This window comes from Stegastes partitus, unplaced genomic scaffold (assembly GCF_000690725.1).
Source record: "Stegastes partitus isolate 25-593 unplaced genomic scaffold, Stegastes_partitus-1.0.2 Scaffold1564, whole genome shotgun sequence".
Taxonomy (NCBI): domain Eukaryota; kingdom Metazoa; phylum Chordata; class Actinopteri; family Pomacentridae; genus Stegastes; species Stegastes partitus.
Window position 1 is genome coordinate 132843 of NW_007579295.1, and position 24166 is coordinate 157008.

The 24166-nt window shown below is 41.1% G+C and overlaps 1 protein-coding gene across 1 annotated transcript in view; it reads left to right on the forward strand.

The window, feature by feature from the left end:
• Positions 1 to 24166, forward strand: part of col27a1a (collagen, type XXVII, alpha 1a) — a 77345-nt gene that overhangs the window by 45464 nt on the left and 7715 nt on the right. Inside the window, exons 14-47 of the mRNA XM_008300599.1 lie at positions 1547 to 1591; positions 3352 to 3405; positions 3573 to 3617; positions 4827 to 4880; positions 5295 to 5348; positions 6258 to 6311; positions 6403 to 6456; positions 6867 to 6920; positions 7072 to 7116; positions 8911 to 8964; positions 9066 to 9110; positions 9220 to 9273; positions 9368 to 9421; positions 11615 to 11668; positions 12387 to 12440; positions 16933 to 16986; positions 17223 to 17267; positions 18062 to 18106; positions 18197 to 18250; positions 20085 to 20138; positions 20470 to 20523; positions 20886 to 20939; positions 21034 to 21087; positions 21197 to 21304; positions 21407 to 21460; positions 21579 to 21686; positions 21809 to 21862; positions 21970 to 22023; positions 22230 to 22286; positions 22395 to 22448; positions 22539 to 22592; positions 22709 to 22762; positions 23520 to 23573; positions 23822 to 23929. Of these exons, the coding sequence (XP_008298821.1) occupies positions 1547 to 1591; positions 3352 to 3405; positions 3573 to 3617; positions 4827 to 4880; positions 5295 to 5348; positions 6258 to 6311; positions 6403 to 6456; positions 6867 to 6920; positions 7072 to 7116; positions 8911 to 8964; positions 9066 to 9110; positions 9220 to 9273; positions 9368 to 9421; positions 11615 to 11668; positions 12387 to 12440; positions 16933 to 16986; positions 17223 to 17267; positions 18062 to 18106; positions 18197 to 18250; positions 20085 to 20138; positions 20470 to 20523; positions 20886 to 20939; positions 21034 to 21087; positions 21197 to 21304; positions 21407 to 21460; positions 21579 to 21686; positions 21809 to 21862; positions 21970 to 22023; positions 22230 to 22286; positions 22395 to 22448; positions 22539 to 22592; positions 22709 to 22762; positions 23520 to 23573; positions 23822 to 23929 (1947 nt within the window). The remainder of the gene's footprint in view (positions 1 to 1546; positions 1592 to 3351; positions 3406 to 3572; positions 3618 to 4826; positions 4881 to 5294; positions 5349 to 6257; positions 6312 to 6402; positions 6457 to 6866; positions 6921 to 7071; positions 7117 to 8910; positions 8965 to 9065; positions 9111 to 9219; positions 9274 to 9367; positions 9422 to 11614; positions 11669 to 12386; positions 12441 to 16932; positions 16987 to 17222; positions 17268 to 18061; positions 18107 to 18196; positions 18251 to 20084; positions 20139 to 20469; positions 20524 to 20885; positions 20940 to 21033; positions 21088 to 21196; positions 21305 to 21406; positions 21461 to 21578; positions 21687 to 21808; positions 21863 to 21969; positions 22024 to 22229; positions 22287 to 22394; positions 22449 to 22538; positions 22593 to 22708; positions 22763 to 23519; positions 23574 to 23821; positions 23930 to 24166) is intronic.

The window sequence follows — 24166 nt, forward strand, 5'->3', positions numbered from 1 at the left end:
AAAGAGATTGATGCAAACTGTCGTCTGAGAGAGAAGGAGGTCGTGTCTCTTAAAATTTTAGAAATTTAAACAAAAAAAAAACACAAATTCTTGGCAAACAAGTGTTTCCAGCTGCACTAGTGGCTCTGTGAGGAAGCACTTAAGTGGTTATTTGAGCAACATAATGTTAATATCAGTGTCCAAAGAGAATGCTAGCAATGTGTTTAGTCGATGTTTTTGAGGACACGTTTGCCTTTAACCCTCATCTTACCAACATATTTAACACATAAGGACTCACAAATGTGACCCCAAGAACAAACTACTGCAAGGAACAACCTTCCTCGCAAAATATGAACTAATTAATTTCTATCAAAACATTACTGATGTGAATAATGTTGTCTGAGAAAAATCGTTATTATTTTTTTACGACAGTGGTAGTTAATTTCCATATTGTGTAAAATGAAAATATAATCTTTTCTTAAACAGAAACTTCAGCTTTTATCCCAAGTTCAGTCCACAATGATAATTCATCATCATGTGTCTGACAGAGTGCCACCCTGTCCAATAGTGTGCAAAAATGTAAACTATACCCCATGGCTGTGAACTCAATTAATAGTCCTATCTGTGTAAGGAAGAATTGGATGCTTTTGACTGGGGTTTGTAATAAATTTGCATTTTTTAAAAACAGAAACACAAAACAGTGATATGAAGGCATTAGGGATGAAATAATTGACTTAGTCATGATAATTGGAATGCTAGAATAAAGCACCTGTTAGATGTGATAAAAGGCATACCTCTGACATCTGCCAGTAGGACACATGGTTAGATTCAGGTTAATGGATAGTTGTAGTAGAAACACACAGGAAATGTGGAGGAGAGCAGGGGAATGATGTGCAGCACAGCCTGGCCTTAATTCACACCCAGGACAGCTGAACACATTATCATCCATGATGTGTGTCCTCACCACTCCGTTATCAAGTCGCCTCAGTAGACACAGTGTTTACCAGGCTGACCATCGAAGCTTAACATGTTAACTTACAACATAAACACACCAAATCATCCCATATTTGTCAAGAACTTTCACTTTCAGAGGCAACCTCATGGTGGCGCTAGAGGAAATGTCGCCAGGATAAATCATCTTGAAGCTATGCATGTTTTTACCAACTCATCTTGAGATGAAAGTGAAGCTTTGACCTGCTGGCGGCTCTATAGAACCAATCAATAGGTAGCAAAGATTAGTATACATCCTCTGGGGTCCACGAATGTCTGTACAGAATTCTGTGTCTCTCACTGTCTTTCATTTTTCGAGGTAGAACGAACCTGCATATTTGAAAAAGCCACAGTGGGACGATGGGCACACATCCCCCTCCACACACACACACACACACACACACACACACACACACACACACACATACATGCACACAGCCCCCTCTCATAAGCTGAGATGAACACTGAGCCACTCTTCTGAGCATGTTTGTTTAAAAAAAGAGCCAATAAGCCATGAAACTTACTCCTTCTCCCTCTCCCTTCATCTCACTTACTCTCTCTCCTCCTCTCTGTCTAGGGTGACATGGGAGCCCCCGGTCCAAACGGAGTTCTTGGACTTATTGTGAGTAGCAGTTTGTGTGTTTCTGTGTGTTTCTGTGTGTTTCTGTGTGTTTCTGTGTGTTTCTGTGTGCAGTGCGTGTGCTCCCGTCACTTTAAACATCTACTTTTCCCAGACACGTATTCCATAAATACATGGCTGTAAAGGACTATGTTTAAATGAAACCCAATATGCCTGCTTAATTGAAAAAACACCCTCAATTAGCTCCCATCATCATTTACGCTGCCAGCCACTTTATTGTAAACATATTTAAAATAGTGAAAGTGGATGATTTTTGGAGTTGGAAGTACTTTTTTCACTTTAACTCTAAAGCCTGAATTACGCAATTTGGCTCTTTCTCTCATGACAGTTGTCTAAAGATTGATCAGTGAAACAAATCTTAACAATGCATCTTGTTTTCTTCTTCAACCCCTTTTGTATTAACTATTTTTGGACAGGAACTGCCCCCCCACCCTGCCCACCCATCACCTTGCCCTCCATGCCTGCCCAGCCCGACAGCCACATAATTGTCTCTGATTATAATGTCTCCCTGGTTTCTCTTGTCGTGTCCCGTCTTCTCCCGTCGCTGCCGCTCCTCCCGGTCTATTCTAGGCCACCGGTGGTGGTAGTAGGCCTGTAATTGGAGGACTGTCTGATTACAGCTCTGGTCTGAGCTCCGTGTCCGCTGCATCCATCTGAACCGACAGCATGATGTACAGTACACACCAGCAGCACCGCGCTCAACGTCAAAGATATAAATATACAAACACCCTTCATCTGGGGACTGCAGGCCCTCAGCTTTGGGTGAAGTCAGGCCACTGTTGAAGAAGGGAACGCATCTGGATGACCACTGTCACTTAGAAATTTGGAAGATAGAAGAGATAGAGTAACAGCGTAGCTTTTATATTTAACCGTTTCTCTTCGTCTTTCCCTGCTTGCACTCAGCATTTGTTTATCAGTATAAAAATGTTATTCCCAGACAGTGTACACAAACCCTCTTCCTCTCATCCTGCTTTGATATGATGGAGGTTGGAAACGTTGCAGTACTGTCCAGGAACTGGACCTGGGTGCCCCCTGTGGCAGACACTGATAACAAAAGCAGAAACCTGCATTCAGCTAAAGAATTGTTTTTCTTCATGCATTTCTTGCGATTTGTGAGCAGGAAATATGTTGTTGATAGGAAAAGTTAAGTCTAAGTAGGATCTCTATAGGTCTGCAGCAGTGGAGCCACAGAGCAGATCCTGTTGTTTTTAGTCACTCCAATAGGATATGACTTCATTCCCAGGCATTAGATTGCATTAGATTTTCCCAACTACAGAAGAAGAAACCTTTCTGCCTTTGAGCTCCCAGTGCCAAACGAAGTGACTCGTTTTCGGGGGGGCGGGAGGGCATTTTTGCGGACAGGACTTTAATAACATTCTCTGTCACAAATGCAGATACCACGCTGTTTACTGAGACTAATGTTTAATACGCTGAGCCAATGCCACTCTTTGATTCAGGCGTCAGATGTAACACAATCTTGGCTTCTGTCTGCAAGATCTGTTCCCCAAAATCGGTCGTATATCATCGCCTATTGTTTTGTGGTGCTTGCAGTGTGATAGCTGCATGGCTGATCTGGAAGCAAGACAATAGACTTATTCTTGCATTTAATGAATCCCAATGTGCAATAATGTTGTATGTGTGTTTGTTAAATGAGCGTCAAGGGCCTAAGCCACATGCTTATCTGTATTTTATGCATGTGATATTGCTGAATGTTTCTTATTTATTCCTTCTTATGACATCAGGGTGATATGGGACCTGTGGGAGAGATGGGCCTTCCAGGACCTAATGGACTGAAGGTAATCTCACACACACACACAGAGCCACAGATTGCATTCATTTGTTTGGACGGGCTTGTAGTTATTTTATGTGTGATATAAAACTAAATAGTACCACGGGAATACATTTTAGATGAGGTTTGCCTTTGAAGATGCGTCTTTAACCCATCTGTCGGTGCTTGTTCCAGGGGGTGCCCGGAAATCCAGGAGAAGCAGGACTGAAAGGTGATAAGGTGATCTGAATATTCCTGTTATTGGCCTGTGTTTGAGCAGCATGTGATGGATATGTTCTCCTTTGCATCCAACTGTAGCGAACCTTTCGACATAGAGCATGCTTTCGTTAGATCCCACCTTCAGCACACACTGAAGCAAACCTCTGATGATTGTTGCATTTTGAAAACATGAGTTTTGACAAGTTTTTAGCAATATTAATCCTTCTTATGTCTTTGTTGTGGAATCCATTGTAGGAACTGTTACATACCCCAACTTTTATTGGTAGACAGTCAGCCGAGAGGCCACTGAATGAAGTTCAAGGAATAGTCAGATATAAACCTTTAAATAATACACTTGTAAGCACATTTATTGTACATTTTAAAAGGGTGTCCTGCATCGATAACCCAGTGGATGAAAAAAATCCCAACATAAATATCACAATGTAGATGGTTGGGGAATTTTTATGTATTAGATCACACTGTTCATAAACTTCTTAGGCGGGGATATTCAAAACTTAGAAACCCTGTGGATCTGTTAAACCTTGACAAAGTGAGTTTTTACAAGATGTGAACAGACATACAGTAGGTATAACTCTAAGTATTTGAACAAACCTTAACATGTTGTGCTTTTAGGGCCAACAGCAAAATCTTTTTAGCATTTGCTGCACTTGGCAGACATTCCTCCTGCTAGAACCACAACAGTGCACAATACGTTGATCAAGTCTGAAGGAGATAAAAGCACACATTACCAGATCTGCAAATCATAGAATGGATCTCAGTGATGTGTCCTATTTAAATACCCCCCATTGTAATTACTTAATGAACAGTCTGAAGAAAAGCCTACACCACCATTAGAAGCTTCCCTCTCTGCATGGATAACAAAACTAATCAGACGAGAGTTAAAACAATTAATACTCTCTAATTACTAACTGTTGATTACTGGCTTAGTCTGTAAAACATGTGGGGTAACAGACTGGAGCAATTGCTATCAGCGCCTTTCATAAGACTGATTGAAACCACATGAAAACCTTGGCTAATGCAGTGAACTACATTCATTGTGTGTGTGTTTCCTAATGTACAGACTGCTAATTGGTATTGTCTGTTGGAAAAAAAAAAGCTGAATGTGATTGACAAAGTTGAAAGTAACAGATCCTCCTAATGTTCTTCCATTTTTCTTTCTTTCTGTCCGCACCTCATCCATCTTCCTCCGTCTCTTCCTCTCTCCGTCAGGGTGACGTTGGGATTCCCGGAGAACAAGGGGAGATTGGGTTCAAAGGAGACAAGGTAGATCACTTCTGCTGCACATTTGCACACACTGTAAATGCTCACATGTCCTCAAAACCCTCCGTTCTCTAACCTCATCAACCCCTGTCCTGCGCGCTACCTCCGACACACACACATATCCCGAGTTACACATCTTTTGTTGCAGTGCTGTGTCTTTGCTAAATGACTTAGCCAGATGTCTGCTGTCCAGCTTGTGGAAATTCTTATGTTAAACCCCCAACATTTGTCTCTGTGTAAGCAAAATCGAACCCATCATAGAACAGAGTGGCCCCAAGAGATAACAGAATACTGAGCCCAGTCATGCATGTCTAATGTCTGTCTCCTCAGAAAAGAAATCGAGGTTCTGTTTTTTTGCTTCTGAATGCTGTCTGAGTGTCTGTTTTGGTTTTTAAGTGGGTTGTTTGCATTTGACAGGGCATCCAGGGGGCTCCAGGGTTACCAGGTATTCGTGGGAAACCAGGACCGCAGGTTAGTTGTGTTCTGGCTTTACTAACCAGGAATACTTTTGAATACTAAAATGTGGACAGAGGTCTTTTGATGTAAAGGATTAGATAAGCATTTAGAAAAATTCATTCATTTGCTTTGTCGCCAATCAGAAGATTAGATCAGAAGACAAATGTCAAATATCTGTCTATTCAATAGAGACTACAGCCAGCAGCAGGTTAGCTTAGCTTTGCTTAAAGGCTTGAAATAGAAGGAAAACAGTTCTGTCCAGAAGTAACAAAATCTGCCTACCAGCACTTCATTACATCTGGTTTGTTCAATCCATACTATTTCTAAGTATAACAAAAACTTTTTATCGGGGGTTATGTGCAGGGCTACTTTCTGGCTCGACACAGTGATTTCCTAAAGTTTTATTGTCACCTTGAGGTTGCCAGGTAACCATTAGAGTCAGAAGTCACTGCATCCAGCCAAGAAGCTTTCATCAGCAGCATAGATGTTCCTAAGGTCTGCTTTAAAATGAGGGCAGGTTGTGGATTTGCTGTCTTTGCTTCTAATCTTTAGAATTCTTTACATTTAACTATTCAATGCATCTCACGTAGCTGACCTTTAGTTTTTGTGTATTATCTTTGAGGGAGAAATGTATGTTTGATGCTCTGCACTGATGACTTTTTTTCTGTTAAGTAATTTGTATCTTTACTCTCATAACCACCATAAAACCACTACTTTGTTATTTTTACACTTTGGTTTTACTACACAGTAAATACATGTAATACAACATGCTAATTAGTGAGCATCAGAGGTGCTACAAACTGGATTTTGTTACCTTTACCTTTATTGACCACAACTTCTAATTTTCTGCAAGAAAGGGATGGCTATTTCCTATTATATACAAGGATTTCCCATTTGACATGTTTTTATTTGTCTTTTTTGCAGGGCAAGCTAGGAGAAAGGGGCCCTGATGGTACACCTGGACCACCAGGCCCTGAGGTTTGTATTTACACCTTGACTGCTGTGTTCAGTGTGTTGATCTGTATTTCACAGAGACAATAGAGATTCATTCTTTTATTAATCATGACAGGGTTTCCCTGGTGACATGGGACCACCGGGGGAGAATGGCCTTGAAGGACCAAAGGTGAGGAAAACCATCATCGTAGCTAAGTAGTCTATCAATTAGCATATGTTTCTAAACACAAAACAGAACCCGATTCAGAAGCTGCAGCCACACGAGCAGAGACATAACAGTTCTTGATGATGATATCAGTATTTTTGCAAGTGTCCGTTCATAAACAAAAGTGTTGGACATATTACAACTTTTCCCAATGATGCTGTTGTAGGAAATGCCAGGGAATCACCAGACCCACTAGGATTCATCCTCAGGGGACAATAAATGTCTGCCCCAAATTTTTATGGCTGTCCAATCTGACCAATACTCCTACACAGCTTTCCCTTAAGTCATGCTGCTACTGTGTCTAAAAACATGTGTAAATGCAACATTTACCTTTACACCTTAGCATTAATTTTACTGCCTTTTCACCCCTCCAGGGAAAACTAGGGGCCAGAGGTTTACCGGGGCCACGAGGGGTGCCTGGATTGGAGGTAAGGCCGTTAGACACCGCCCACATTAGAACAACCTCGAAGTGCCAGAAAGGCATTAAAAGTTTTACGACACAACGTGCTTTTCTTTGCTGAGGGACACTTTATGTCCCCAAACATAAGTCATGCTAAGATCAATATCATCTGTTTCCAGGGAGACGAGGGCCCAATCGGACCACCAGGCCCAGCAGGACTCGAGGTGAGCTATTAGATAAACACCTGGTGGAAATGAAGTAGAGACAGGAGATTGAAGGGATCAGATAGAAGCCATCTGAACTCATGTGTTCAGTTCACACCAGTATAATATGTATAAGGAAAACATTCTATACATGTGTGTCTGGTCATCGAGGAACTGTTGGAACTTTTGGTTGACCTGTAGTCCTTTCAAGACAGTCAAAACCTTTATGATGTGCATTCATCCTATATGCATCAGTGGTAAACTCATCATCAAATAGAGACAGAAGGGAAGCTTTCACTCAGGCTGCGGAAAACACAGCTGCAGCAGAAAACTAAATCTGTGCAAGCTTGACGGTCAACGAAACCTTTGCAGGGTGGTCCGCAGTAAAACTACAGCAAACCAGGCAGCATATCGCTCTAAAAGGAGGAGGATCTTTATAAGATCAATAGATGGCTTGCTCTACATCGTGCATCACTCACTTTTTAAACTCAGCAGCCAGTAGTGAACGCAGTATAATTTCATTGCGTAGCTTTAATTATGCATCCCGAAATTTGTTGTACCACAGCTGAGAGTTGGTCTGACATCTATCTGAGGTGATAAAGTAGGTCGTCATAATGGATTTTTCTTGGCCAGCGTTAGAGGGAAGTTAAGCATGGGCTTTTATAGGGGTTGTTGCAGCTTGTCTCTGGATGATTAGTCCATCCACTCACGATGCAATCCCCGACCTTGGCCACCAGGGGGTGATAACTGCCATCAACATGTTTATAGGTGGCAAGATTTATAGCTGTCATAAAATGCTAGAAATGGTAACGTGCCACTGCAGAAATAGATTTAATCACTTTGTTTCTCAAATTATCCACTGAATGAATAAGAAAATTGACTGTTTCAAATATAGGTCTACTTTCAAGCTTCTGACTTGAATCCTTATCCCAGATGCTACCTGCTTTTTTCATGTTTTTATCTTCTTTCCGCTCCTCTTACTTTCTTTCCCTCCACCCTCACCCGCCTGCCTCATCCCCTCACCCCTTCTCTATCCTCTATCCGAGGGGAAGCCGTGTACTGTTCCTCCTGGAGCTGTGATTGATCTCTGGCCATGTGCCACAGGTCCTCCCACTCCTCCACCTCATCAGCTAGCTGTCTTTTAGCTCCACTGCTCTGGAAAGAATGACATCCTCTCTTCACCTTTTAGTCTTCTTTGTTTTTTTCTTTTACCATCTCCCACACCTTCTCGTTTGCTCGTCTTCACTCTGTCTTGATCCAAAGTTCTCTAAGAGCTCCTTTCTTTCTTTTAATGTGGTGAGACGTATCAGGTGATAAGAAGTCACAAATCCTGGAAAAATCATATTAATTCTCATTTTACTACAAAAATCTGCTTTTACTCTGTGCATCTGAGTGAAATAAAAGGTTTGCCTGTTCTCCTATCTGGACTAAAACTTTGGAATTTTTGAGTCACTCAATCTTTAGGAGTTTTGGCTTAGACAGAACCACCAACCCCCCACCGCCCCTCCATCCATCCCCTCTTAACCCCGGGAATTAGTGTCTGTGCAAGAGGAACATTATCGTCATTGAACACTTTCACGGCCTGCCAAGATGTACTGTCAGCATTACCTGTACACGCCAGTGCTTATTTCAGCTTCATGTACAGTGAACTGCAGGCTACTTCCCAGTTCCCTCTTCAAACTGTCATTTCGTAGAAAACAGATCCGTTATACTCGCGTAAGTTTTTGTGATGAATGTTAATGATGCATTAACTGGCAAGTGAATGTCTGTTATTCGCTATTAATCATTCTATGCTATATATTTATGTTTTTTCAGGGCAGAATGGGCAGAGATGGATTTCCTGGGAAGGCTGGGCCAGAGGGAGTAAAGGTGAATAAAAGCACACTCGCTTGTTGTTTTTGCTTGAAATATAGAGGACTATTGTGTTAATTTTTGCAAAGCCATGACTAATATTACATTTGTCTCTGCAGGGAGAGCCCGGTATCACAGGCAAAGTTGGGACCATGGGAGAAAGAGTAAGAAACCCTGCTTTTTCCTTTGAATAACTACACGTTTTCCAAGCCATTTATCCCCCCCAAAATATCCATTCATGCATCCATCTAACACTGAGTCTATGTGTTCCAGGGCTTGGTGGGTTTCATCGGACCTGTGGGAGAGGCGGGGCTGGCAGGAGAGAAGGTAAAAAAAAAAATCTTGTTCCGTCCATAAATTTATTGGAGATGTCCTTCTAACGTGACTTTAAAGACTGAAAGTTGCGCTCGTGCATTTACAGGGCGATCGAGGGGAGATGGGCCTTCCTGGACCACCTGGAGAAAAGGGATCAACGGTAAGATATAATGAAGAAGACAGAGCGGAGGGATTTCCGTTTGACAAAGAGCAGCATTTGGGAGTACAAGTATGAGCTTACGCGTGATTTTCTGGAGAAAGTGGTTCGTCTTTAAGGAAATCCAAAGAAAGGGTCGTCTTAAACCAAACTGTCTGTTATTCCCATGGGAATATACTGACGTGTGGGGTTAGGTCAATACCACAAGAACACATCACCCCATGGATGACTTAGGAGCGTGCTTTCCAAGCAGTGGTTTGGCACTTGGCAGGAAACCTTAAGCTGAAGGTGGTTCAAACAAAGAAGATAGTTCCAAAGGATCCTGCCAATGATGGTGATTCCCGATGGTATTTAAATATCACAGGAACAGCTGATTCCTCTTAACTCTCTGAACCCCACATCTCGCCAGCAGGTTTGAAGGGCATGTTGTCTTTTAAAAAACAGAGCCAGAAACCGTAAAAACACAAGGAAACGTTAGATTTTTCATCTTTCAGACAATCCTTGAGCCATTCATCTGATTTGATTGGAAAAATGACCCAAATCTAAGTTTAAAATTGTGATATGTCATCAAAATCATTCTATTCTACATGTCCAAACTAAAAATTTGCCAAAAATAAACTCTTTGCTTCAACCAAACTCTGTGAGAAATGTAAAATTCTGAGCTCCCTATCACAGCTGAGCTGTTGGTGTCTCAGCTGTGATCAACAGTCACATGACAGTAATTCGGGGCTTTTTAGCTGAACTGGGATGAACTGCAGGCTGTGCTTTCACACTGCAGATAGGAGACAAGTTTGTAAACATACTTGAAAATGTAAGTAGTAGAATATCTGTGGGATGTAGAGTTACCATTTCTGTTTCAACACATGTGGGCCTTTGGAAGAATATAGTTCATGTTGATTTCAGGCTGTTTCAATTTTTTAAAACAAATAATCAAAGACATTAAGCTTAGATTTCTCTTGGCTGGTTTGTGGCATTATAACTTCATCATAGTGCCCAAAAGATATGTTTTACTTATAACCATGGTTGTGTTGTTTACATTGAGGTGCAGGACTTCAAATTGCATGTACAGTGAATACATATGTGACAGGAGCAAAAACACTCTAAAACTACTTGGGGTTTAGAGGGTTAAACAACAATCCTACTGGGATTTGTTCACAGAAATTAAGAAATGAAGAAAGAGAATAATGTCTCCATAGTTTGTTTTCAGCTTACAGGACGTTTAAGCTTCATGAGCTCTACTCTGGCCCGTCACACACTTACTCTTTCAAACAGAATGAGTGGCTTCTTTGTCATGCAGTGTCTTTATTTTATATGGGCCGTCTAATGTATATGACTGTGCTGGAGCAGATAAGAATTTAGTCATCATTCTTGCTGAAACAGAGAGAGAGGTTTCCTGCTGGCAGAAAGCCAGTTGGATTTCTCTGAGGACTTCACCACACACACACACATACACACTCACTCACACACTTGCTGGCTCGCTCCCTCTGCTGCAAAACAGAAACAGACCCTCTGGAAAAGACTGCATCATTCAGAGTGAAGGGAGCTGACCAGCAGACATCCATGGCTGCTAACAGAGCTCTCATACTGTAGGCATCTATGTTTCATTCCCATGAACACATGACATCAGAGCTGTCAACTGCTATAGCTTTGCATATTAGATAGATTTTATTGCACTCAGCTGTTCTGAGTAGTCTGACCAGAATAGTCTCCATTATATAGTTATGCTTCTACAAATGTCCTGACCAAAAAAATGAGTGCCAATAAAAAAAAAAGAGAGAGAAACTTAGCCAGAAGTTGTATGTTTTCTGATATAAAATCATCTCCTCAGGCTGTCTGTTTTTCTCTTTTCCTATTGGCTCTCACTGTTACCTCAAATGTGCTTCCCAATACACAGAACATTTCTGCAGAGGTATCTTTGTGCTACCGATGTGTGTTCAATCTATTTTCTTAAACATTTCTTTCGCAATTTAGACTGAGTTTGTGTCTTTATGTCAACATCTTTCTTATTAAGTCACATTTGAAAACTACAAACAGTTTAATGCAAGTGTTTTCTGTTGTGATTCAACAACAAAAAATGACCCTCAGTGTCATTATTTTCCCAAATCCTTCATCTTAATGGAGTCAATCATTTGTGTAATCCTGTTTTGCACCAGTTGTAACCTTTGTACTGTGTGTGTGTCTGTGCTTGTACTGTAGGGTCACCCAGGGACACCAGGTGAGACTGGACTTCCTGGACCACCTGGAAGACCAGTAAGTGCCCACTGTTTTGCACATTTTGCATGTCCTGTTTTCGTTTTACTCCTTCAAAGTTGCACATGACACTCTGTAATAATACTGAATGGTAGTTTTGAAGGTTTTGCACAGAGTCACTTTAAGTAAACTGTGACTAGAGAAGACTGTCAAACAATAACAGCTAAATGGCTAATAAAACAGTCACTTATCTGAGTCGATGTCTCTCAGCAAAAGTCATCTTTTCAGCAGTAGTGATAGTTCTGCATAGTGTTAGTAACCCGCAGTCTGCAGCAGAGGTTACTCTGAGCATTATGAGAGCTGGCAGCCTCCTGCTGAACCCACATTACCCTCCTGTCAGTCAAAAGCCCAACACCTCTAACCAATTAGAAGCTGCCCCACGTTCCCCCTCGCGGTCTCTTCGCCGTGGCCGGGCTTGACAGAGAGCGGGCCGAGCATTGGTTGAAGGTGGGGGCCACTGAGCCACCAAAACAAACATAAATACGAGGCTTTGGGGTGCAGCAGGACAGGATTCCAGAGCAGACCCTTTAATTGGTGTGAGTGACAGATCTAACAACAAAACCCATAGTGTGTTCCCGAGGTCGGGCTGCCCCCCCAGGGTCAACAGCCAGGGGGCTCTGTGGACTGTCAGTGTAAACCTTTGTTATAGCTCTCCTTCCCCTTTTTCCTCTCCCCCTCGCTTTTCCTCTTTATCCCCCTTTCTTCCTTTGTTCATTAGGGCCCTCCTGGAGCGACTGGGCCAGCCGGTACCAGAGGACCTAAAGGCTTGCGGGTAAGTTTGAAGGTTGTTTTTGCAGATGAAGTGTTGCCTGGTGTTCTACAGTCACCATGTCAGAGTTCCCAGCCCTAAGCGCAGAACTTGGCAACAGAGTGCGCATTCACATTTCTGTTTTGTGTACGCTCCGGTGTGTGTTTATAGCAGCCTTGTCCTACTGCTGTCGTTGAGCTGTTGGAAAATGTCAGCGGGTGAACATAATGAAGTGATATGGAACTGCCTCTGAACTGATGTCATGTGTGTTTAATGGACAATGGGTGCTCAGCACAGCGCATATGAAGGTTCAGAGTTGAAGAATGAGTCCGTTTCATCCTTTTTTCAGTGCTCATTATAACTGCTGGAAGAGCTCCAATAATGTAAAACAAGACATTTTTTTTATTCCTTCACAATGGAACAATGCCTTCTGGTTATAGGAAGGATCTGTCGTCAGTCCAACTTCATGACTTCTGTTGTGGTTGGAAAATGTGACCTGGGTTTTGTGGTTAATCTCAGCACTGCCTTCAGATAAATATAGTGAACTGGGGAAGCAGGATTTATTTGGGGATCGACAAAGGCTTGTATTAGCTTTTCTTAAGTTTTGTGAATATTTATACTTTAGCAAGCATCTTAAAAAAAACGTATTGCAACTTTACACTTGTAACCGTTATTAGACATACAGTTCAATGTAAATATGCTGCACTTATAAAAGGACCGTCAATCAATTATTAGATGATATTAGATTAGGTATTCATGCATTTTGTATATCTTTATTGAGACCCCACATTATAATACACATTAAACACTCTGTATCTGTACAGTCCATCACTCTGTGTTTTAGTCTTTACTGCTATGAAAGGTGGTTTATAAGCACAGAGAAATATTAGTGATATTGTGCATTATCAGTCACAGGTTTAACAAATACAATGTAAAATGGCAAAATTCCATTTAGGTGCCTCACTGATGCTTCCATAAGAGAACTCAGTGTTAGCACAATGTTCTAGCAAACTCTTAGAATCTACTTAATAAATGTGGGTGAACAATTTAATCTCAAATAATTTTAGGAGGTTTTGGGCCATATTGTGCAGCTACAAAATTTGTGAAGTCTTCTTAACATTTCTTAGTAGTAATGGTAGGGACATGTTTTTACCAATATCCAGAAACTTACTGCATTGTCCTTAGCAATCATTTTAATAATACATTTATAGCATCGCGGCCATGGGTGACTCTTCACAGTTAGTTTTTCAACAATACATAGAGCATCATGCTAAACAAACGAATCTATAACACTGGGATTGTCATCAATCCAGCAAAACGCTGCACTCGTGGTGTCACAGCTCCACTAATCCAGCATGAAGGCAAATAAAATCCAGCATGAGCAACTGAACTGTCAATTATGTCAGAATGTTTTGTGTTATTAATATCGAACGCCACTTAATCTGATATGAATTTAAAAAATATTAAATGGCTTTTGACTTTGCCACTGGCCATTTTGCAGTCATATGGTAGGTCACTGAAAAATTCCACCTTTGAGTAGTGCTGGAATAACAATAAAGTGACTCATGTTAAATATTGTAGCGTGTGAAACAAGTCCAAACATTGGGAAGAACACTGATTAAAGGTTTGAATGTGGTTTTTGTATTTGGGTTAGCAAGCGTCATCATATTTGGTGGTCGTCCTATACTGGCGAGTGGATAGTGCACAAAATGACTCCCAGATATTTATAACAACTGCACCTGAGAGTATAGCATCTAAGGTTGACAAAGGGGGAAAAAAGCATTGATTGTTTCACACTGAATACAAGGACACATTTACATATGGTTCAGGCAGGGGTTCCAGATTGTGTGTCGGCCACCATGAGTGTCAGGATGCAAGGTTTCCCAGCAGAACACTGAATTTATACACTTCCCAGTTAGTGGTTTTGATGTTATGGCTATTAAGTGTATTTCACTTGGTGGATAACATCCTTAAGTTACATTTTAATGATTCGGAGAAGTTGTATTTAGCACCCTCCAAAATCATTTTTACAGCGCAAGTTACACCTGTAACACATTTCTCTAGCAGTGCTAGTACTTTTTTTTTCTATTAAAACCTGCTAAACAGTTTCCCAGTGTTGAGATTTATCGAATTCCAGCTTTGCAGTCTCAGCACAAGTGAAATCGTACACAACTCCAGAGTATTTTGTGAAAGATGAGAACCAGCAGAGCGGAGAATAACAGCTGGATGAATACCATCAACAGAAATTTTATACCCAAGAAGTAATGTTGCTCATAAAATCTGGCCTCTGGAACAACATACAGAAAATAAATTCTTGAATTCGCAATTCACCAAGGGTACTCAGGTGCATTCAAAGTGAATATGGTGGAAATAATAATGAATTTGGAGGAAGATGATGGCAATAGTGTTTGTGGTGACTTTTGCTTGACAGATTTAAACACACCTCAGCTTCTGCTTGTGTTCTTGTGATGTGTGGATGCTGTTGTCATCAAAAGCTTTCAGTAGAGGATTTTTATTGCTACGGTCCACTGAGCCAGCTAGAAAGTGGGATAAAAAAAAACCACTGGGCGTCCTTATCTGATGCATCCAGTGGAGATGGGCCTCACTGTGGTTGCCCTGGACACTGTCTAATGTCTCAAGCTGTGTTTTTAGTTAATACTAATGTCAGCAGCTTCCACTGCCAGTAAATCTGTCTGCTGGCTGCTTCATGACTTATGTTGCTTAGGCTGAGATTAGAAACCTGAGTGTAGCAAGCCAGGAGACACAGAGGGAGTTCTGACAGCTGTGATCTTACATGTGTGCAACCACAGACACACACACATATTTCACCACCACTGCCTAAACAGTGTATTCACCTTGTTTAAATTAAAAATAAATAAGCACAAAATAAATTAGGTTTCATTTGATATGTCTTGACTTGTCTTTAAAAAGGCAAAACACCATGACGTTTAGGGTGAGAAGGGCGTTTTAATGTCCCCTCAGCGGGAAAAAATTGATCTACTGTGATTGTCTACATGCTCCTGAATTAAACATCTTAGTGTAAAATGAGAGCTTATACAACTGGAGATTTTTTCACTGATTATAACACCATATGTCTTTTAGATGTTTGCTACTTGGCTTGAGGCGCAGAGCCTCATTGTTGACAGAAATGCAACATCTGGCTCTAGTCAGATATGACACTAGACTGTTTTCTAACATAGACATATTTTGGAATCAGAAACAGTAGATAAAAAACTGCACATTGGCATCAGGAAGGTAGCAACGCTGCTCTCTGTTTTCTTCGTCTGTGTTTTATTTGCATTCGTATTGAATATTTAATCTTGTTGATGCAAACTTGTGGCTCTCGGCCACGAGGAATCACCACTCTGACTAATCGTGCTTTGTACCTCCTCATGACGTCTAACCAACAAATGCTCCACAAATGTTTTCAATATTGAAGCGCATATTCATCTTCTCATCCCTCCCTCTTGGCAGCCTGCGGTTATTTTGGAGCTGATTTAAATAGTTAATGCTGATTGTTTTGAATTAATGCTCCCCGTGTTCCATGTCTGCCTTTGTTTAAAAAAGGTCAGGCACTTGTGTTACTGTAACTTAATGTGATTAATTAACTTTCGAGCGCAACTTTTTGAGTGTTTTTCAATCGCTGGATAGGATAAGATGTTTTCCGTACACATCGGCTAATCAGGCTATGTAAACTCAACCAGCGGGTAGCAGGTACCCCAGACAGGAATGTTAATGAGCAGTGCTCATCCAGCTCTATGTATAATAGGCTTATAGCACTTTGGTTAGTGGTGTTCTCAGTGGGCCAAACTCCCACTGTGCCCAGTCATCAATCAGTCACACAACAAGGCCTCTTTTGCGGCTGTGTCATTTTATATTTGATTTCTTAGCGTCACAGTTGTTATTTATAACTGCTGTAACATGAGATTGACCCACAGAGTTGATGATCAGTTAGTGAGCATCCTCTCAGTGTGACTGTCCGGGAGCATAGATGAGAAACTTATCTGGGTGCAGGTGGAAAGCAGATGGACTGTATTGGTCCAGTGTCTGCCTCCCATTTGTTATCACTGCTCACTGGACTAGCAGGCCTTTAAGCACTTCAGATTGATTTTGTTTGACAGCTGCGCCCATGTAATCTAAACAGTCGGACTGTTCTGACAGTGTGTGTGTGTTTAGGTGTGAACTCTGTGTGCTCTGCCTTTGTGCCCTCAATCTAGTATTAAAATAAAGCAAATTGGAGATCAATGACTCTCAGTGAAATGTGAAACGCCCCACAGTGAGGTGATGTTGCTGCTCATACACCAGCCCTCTGTGCAGACATACGCGGCTTTGCTTTGCCTGCACAGTTATAATTACTTTCTTATTTACCCTGCAGCTTACGGGCACCATAACCCTCACACAGCCTCTAACATGTTGTGTCAGGCTATACAGCAATGTTTGTTTACAGTGTATTGCGGCTGTCTGGCAGTGTTACAGTGACCTCTGTTGGTGAAGTGACAGCTGTCTTGTGTTTCAGGGTGCGATAGGGCCTGACGGTCCAACAGGAGAGAGCGGGTTAGAGGGCAAGAAGGTAAGGATGCTGGCAATCGCAAAATAAAATAGTGAAGACACAAGAGTCATTGTCTTAAAATGACATGTATAAGCACAAAAATTATTGAATTTTCCACAGATAATAGATTCTTAGGAGGGGAACATTGATCTAATGCATTAAAAATAGCAGTCTGCACATCATGTCCTTCCAGTCAGATGGCAAGAAATTGATACGTCTGGACTCTGGCTATCTCTCATCTTTCCTTCTCTCCACAGGGTCCTGACGGTCCTCCAGGAAAAATAGGCTTCCCTGGACCACAGGTAAAGCGCTGGGGTACTTTCTACTTTCCCACTCCTTCCTCTCATATATTTTTTGGTGCTTATGTTCCTCTGGAGGGGTGAGACATCAGCGTGATTTAGACGACCTACACGATACCCACAGTGTGGAGGCCCCACAGTCAGAAACAGCATATTACTCCGGAGGAGAGAAAGCTGTCACTGGGAGGTTTCAGCTGTGAGCCAGATTTACACGCATGGCAGTTTTTTTGTTTTTTTTCACGGCTCATTGGTGGGATTTAAGAATATTTATCTGCGAGCAATTAAACTTCTGAAACTCCACTTGACTTCTGAAAATATTTGGGCATGTGTTCCCTATCAATCTAATCATCTTTATTTATAGAGAGGCTTGTAAATCAAACATGGTAGGAGTCTGTATATTAACTGTGGGGCAAATAGAAAAAGGATAAATGAGATGTAGACAAACAGAGAATGACATAAAAGAAGAAAGAAAAAAAAAAGATTGTACATACAACTAGAAAGGCCCAAATACAATTATAAGGAAATTTGTCTGGAGCCACACAAAAATATAAAGAGAGTTCCATCAAAGTTAGCTGAGAAGTTTTTAGGTTATTTTACTTACCAGGATTGTATTGTACAGATCAGATATTCATGGATGACTTTTGCAAAAGTAACCGGTCTTTATCTTTAGAGTATGTCAGAAACAAGGCATTTAAGCTCCTGTGTTAATCTACTTTCTTTAGTCAAGAACAGGTTTTGCAGGATTTCTTGAACATCACAGATTGTACAATTAATCCTAATCCTAATTATCTCTGCAGGGAAAGATTGGAGAGTTCGGGGAAACAGGGCCTAAAGGTTTTCCTGTAAGTTCATTATGCTCATCTGTAGCAATAGTTGTTGGGGTTTGTTTGTATCTGTGTTCTAAATTCATTTACTTTTTTTTTAATCTCCAGGGTATCCAAGGGCCTTCGGGACCTCCAGGTGACAAGGGAATAGCAGGCGAGCCGGTATGACCCTCCAGCCCTCCTTCCGTCCTTTTTTTTTACAATTCTCACATCTCCTTTGCATCTTTGCACCTCCTCTGTCTCGATAGTCTTGTTATCCTCATCCTCTCTCGCCATTTTTCAATCTTTTTTGCAGTATTCTCACTCCAGCTCATCAAACTTTTCCTCTTCCCCCGTTCAGAAAGTTTTATTAGTTTCTCTTTGGCACCAAACAGCAGCCGGGTTTACTCTGCCCAGCCCTGTTAGCTCCAAGTTATAACAGCCAGTAGGTAGTTTATGAGACATATTTTAGTGCTTATTAAAATATATATTCACCAGTATTAAATGTTTCCTCCGGAGTGGCCAGAGAATTGTCTCATCCTTCACACATCTGCTTCTGTAGTGGCAGGAAAGCAAACTGCAAGCAATGCTCGTGCTAAACTGCTGAACTTGCAAGTGCAACAGATGCGATTATAGCCGTAATGAATGCAATATTTACTGTAAAAGCTTTACTGTCCTTCCTGTGGTTTTATTTTAAGAGCAGTTTGCGAGTCAGAGCAGAAACAGAGGCGTAGAAGACGTGTCAGCCTGCATGCATGCTGAGTGTAGCTCAGCAGTAATAGAGACAGGCACTCAGCTTCTCTTTGTTTGCATTCGTATAAAGGAATCATAGGCTAGTATCCACCTGGTTCCTTCTAAAACATTAAACTGTAGCTTATAATCTCAAGTGGTTTACGCCATGAAACAAACTGTTTATACCTATAGCAGTAAAAACAAATATGATGTGATAGGCTGAATTTAAATGTATCTTGGTTTGTAGTGGCGTAAATATACAAGTGCATGAATATCCATGGAAGATGTTATTCATTTGCATAGTTTTACACATTGTAAGCAGATGGTTTGTTTCAATAGTGTATATTGGGTATTAGATATATACTCATAAAGCTACACTCATTAAGGGTCAGACAGTGGAAGGTATGCAATATTTTGGAACAGTTATTGGCATAAATCTGAACTTTGACGCAAACTGTGAAACTTTCTGCAACAAGCGTCACAGTTTTGGTATCATGGTATCATGGTTTGGATCAAATTGTTGATTATCTCGTAGGCTGACTGGTGAGTCACAGGTTGACCCGGCATCTCTGTACACCAGACAGTTACAGCATCTGACTGGCTCAGTTTTAATGGACAACTCACACCCTTTTGCACAGCGAGTTTTGGCTTCATCCTCCTTGGACAAAAGTTTACAATCCCTAGTTGCAGAATGAAACTGTATAAAAATAATTTCGTTCCAGCAGCCATTACTCAGATGAATAAGTCAGAACAACATTGCACAGACTAGACAGAAGCCTATTTATTTATTTATTATTTATTCAATTTCCTACTGATACAAATAAAGCAACTTTGAACCTTCTTTTCCTTCCTTATCATTCTCCATCTCCTGTGCTGCATAGCCGCTTCACTGATACAACACACTTCTGACTTCTGTTGTTCACTTACTTTGGGCTCGTACCCAGGAATATGAATAAAAGACCACACAAGTGACTTTGCTTTTATCATTACTATTGTTTGAACTGAATGCAAGTCAACCAAGGAGCAAACATTATTCACTTACACTTAGATTAATAAGTATCCATGGCAAGGCATCAGTGTTTTAGAAGCACAATTAGTGGTACTTTCAGCCAAACTGTCTACAGATGGCTTGCTGATTTATCTTCCATTGGCTCGTTTGCAGTCAACATCAGCCAGAAACGTCCTATTTTTTTGTACACAATAAACTGATTTTGACGAGTGTGGAACATCTCTGGTCGGTTTTTAAATCTGATTATCATTCAAGCACCTGCACTGTCATCTACAGGGATCAGCTGGGCCACCTGGGACTGTGGGGCTCTTGGGAGAAATCGGTCAAAAGGTGAGAGACTTTACAACCAACACCCATACACACACGCTTAAGCACATGTACGGTCACGGTGTTCATCAAAACACACACACAAAAAGGCCATTGTGAAGTCTAAATGATTAAATATGCGACATCTGTTCACCCTATCCCACTTGATCAATAATGCTCTCGGTTTTGTCCAATTAAATTTCATTCTTCCCCTCTTTCCCCCTCTTGTGACAATACGTAATGGAACTCACCCTTGACGTATTGTTCATATGTCATGCCAAAGAGTAATTAGCCCTCACTTCTGGTCCAAAGTCATTCACCATTTTCCTCCCTTCATCCTCTGTGTATTTTTAAGGGTCCTCCAGGCAAAGAGGGCGAACCAGGTCTACCAGGCGAGCCAGGGGAGAAGGTGAGGCAATAATGCTGTTGCAGTTTTATCCAGATGAATAAACAAAGGTTTTTATTTGAATATTTGGGGAGAAACGTTGAAACATTGTGATTTTTTTATGCACCAGCTTGTGCATAGTGTCAGGCACTGGGTGACAACAGAAAATATAATGGCACATATATAGATCTGATTACATTTTCCACAATTTAGTAGTTGTATGAGATCATAATCTATATTTTGGAGTGACAAAAGACCCACCCCTGGCTGAGGCACTGTTTAGTCTATTCATATTGTAGTTTTTTCATTCATTTAGTTTTATTGGGGGAGACAAATGCTTATGTACTAAATATGTCAATTCAAAGTTTGATGTCTGTGTTTGTCAGGGAGCCATCGGACCTGCTGGGAACATTGGAGAACAAGGACTGATAGGACAGCGGGTGTGTTTATCTATATCAAACTATCAAACATTCATCATTCCTTGCAGGTGCTCATTTTATGGACTTGTGTATGTATTTTTGTGCATGTGTGCAGGGAGAGCCAGGCCTCGAGGGGGAAGCTGGTCCAGCTGGTCCTGATGGATCCAAGGTGAAATGTTTTCTAAATTGTCCTTGATTTTGCATGGTTACGATGTGGAGCCAAGAACTGTAAAAATACAGGTATAGAAGATTAAGTGCTGGTATGTGCGTTTGCTCAGGGGGAAAAAGGCGACATGGGTCAGGAGGGAGACAAGGGAGAAAAAGGTGAAATCGGACTAAAGGGAAAGGAAGGCCCACCTGGAAGTCCTGGACTCACTGGCGTCAGGGTAAGTCACCTGAAATTCATGCACACTCCTTTTTGTAAAACTGATTTTAACTGCTCTCAAGCCTCTCCTAAATAATTTCCTCATGTTTTTTTCTGACTATAGGGTCCAGAAGGGAAACCTGGCAAAATTGGGGAACGAGGCAAACTAGGGCCAAAGGTATCAACATCTAATGATCTCTGACGCCTGATGAATCCTTTAATAACCACAAATACTTACAAGAAATGACATAAACACGCTGCACTGTCAACTATTCTCCAACTTATCCTCTGTTTAGGGTGCCAAAGGTCAACAGGGTCACCTTGGGGAGACTGGGACAGTGGGAAAGACTGGACCACCAGGTTTTGTTGGGCAAAAGGGGTCCAGAGGAACAATTGGACACGTGGTAAAGTGGAACATTAACGATATAAATATTTACAGAATCATTCACTGCTGAAATCACAAGCTCTTTGCATAATGATGATTAATGGATAGCGTGACTCAAGATAGAACGTTTGTTCTCTTTAGGGAGCTCCCGGTCGAATGGGTCAACAGGGGGAACCTGGTATTGCAGGTTATGAGGTAAGTGTCTGGATGTGAATAGAAGGCATTAAACATTAAACATGTCTGATATGGTTATTTGATATAGTCCTTTTACATAACATGATCTCTGGTGTCTTTCTTCGCAGGGCCATCAGGGATCACAGGGCTCCATGGGGTCTCCAGGACCAAAAGGTGAAAAGGTACACCTGGCTCATTTTACCTGTAACATGGATCTCTTGTTCTTTCCTCTGTATCTTCACTTAGAACCTCAGTCTGCCCCCATTAAATCCCAGCACCACTCAGATATATAACATTTTATGAGACATTCCTAAAGCTGAGGAGCTCAAAAGTATCAGGAATGTGTGTCTTACATGAAACGTCTAATTGGTCTGATCTGTGTCTGCAGGGCGAGCAGGGGGATGATGGGAAGGTAGAGGGTCCTCCTGGTTCTCCAGGTGACATAGTAAGTCTCGCCTGACTTACTTTTCTCACTTCTTCTCCTGTTTGTCTTCTATAAGTTTGCAGAAATTAGATCATTTACAGTATAGTCATATATTTCTTATTTTATCAGGGGCGTCCAGGTGACAGAGGAGAGAGAGGTGAACCAGGAGATCCAGGATACAAAGTGAGTAGCATCATTCCATATGATTTTAAAATAGATATTTTTGGGGGAGTGTTTGGTTTATGAGGTAGCTATTCTGTGATTGTGTTTAAGGGCCAAATTGGTGTGGATGGAGAGCGAGGCAGACCTGGAGCTAATGGGCTACCAGTGAGTGTTAAAACTTGTGATCTCCAGTTCTGTCATTACGTCTACACAAACAAACACCAGGCATGTTCACACAGGTTGTCTTTATATGCTCTCATTTACATAACTGCCAATTTCAGGGACAACCTGGGCCTCGAGGGCAGCAAGGACCCAAGGGGGCCAAAGGAGATCAAGTAAGGATGTGAAAACGGTGACATTTTGTGTTTGCTGTGTGTGCTAGAGGGCGATTGTGTTTCTGTGTGTATGATTGAAGAGGTGCAGTCGGATATGCAGTGATTCTTAGTTTCTGTAATGCACTGGCTTCAATTCACCAACTCGGGTGTTCGTATTGTTCATGTTATTCATTAGAACTTGAGATATCGTATGTGGAAAAAAAACTAACTTGTAGTGATAGTCAGCAATGATTAATCCTTATAATTATCCACTGGAACATCAAAGCAATGTAGGAAATAATGTGTTAATAGCTGTACTTTTACTTATAAGTATATGTTAATGCTCCTGAACATTTTTAGTGCATAGCGTTTGCTTGCAATATTTCTCCACTGCAAGCTTTAATGAAATGCAAGTCGAATGGGTAATGCTACCTAAGTCGCATTAAAAAAAGCAATATTTAGCTGATTTTGTGTACATTAATCACTGATCGTGGGGTTGCAAAAAACATTATCACGTCTCTTCCAAAGCGAGAAAATTAGTTTAAATTGCACTTGATAAGAAACATGACGTGAAGAGGCTATTAGCAGTCCATAAGTATTGTAATAATACATTAGTACAGTGCTGTCATTGGCAAATTTTGGCCTGTCAAACAAAAATGCCATGCTATTTTTTTGCATATAATATTGCCAGTGTTAATTGATTTCATCACAGAGCAGTAATATTTAATAAGAGCTGCTTCTTTGTTGCACATTTGAAATTATTATTTTCTCTCTTTAGGGTCAGAAAGGCAAAAAGGGCCAGTCAGGACAAAAAGGAACCAGAGGACCAGAGGTAAGTCACTGATTATCAGTGTTTCATTGCAAAAGATAAATATTTTACCGGCTCTCAGCCTTCAAAACTTTAAACTTGTTGCACATATTCTTGGAAATAAGGCATCAATAAAACATAGATAGGTTCACATAGACATGTAAAAACTACTGCGTTAATTCTCTCAAGTGAAATATGCATTAAAAAAGAAGTCTGAGACACTTACTGTCCTGTTTAATGTACTGGTCTGATAAGCTCGCTTGTCTCCTCAGGGTGGAGGTGGTCCTCCTGGTCCCAGAGGTGTGGTGGGCCCAGAGGGGCAGGAGGGTGCACCCGGCATCGATGGAGTCCCAGGAAAAGATGGCAGTAAAGGCATGCCGGTGAGATATTCAAAGAAATGTTTTTAAGCACTATTGTGTTGGGCAAACAGCAACTTGATAAATCTGCTGTCTTGCTATTCTTGCCTGTGGTGCAAAAATGCCTTGTTTGTCCAAAAGGAAGTTCACTGAGTCGTGGCGTTCTTCAAGGTTTATCCATTTGGAACCATGAATGATCAGCAAATAAAATCTTTAGATGCTGCTTGTTTAAAGTTGATATTTTGGCCAGAGTGGTGCAAG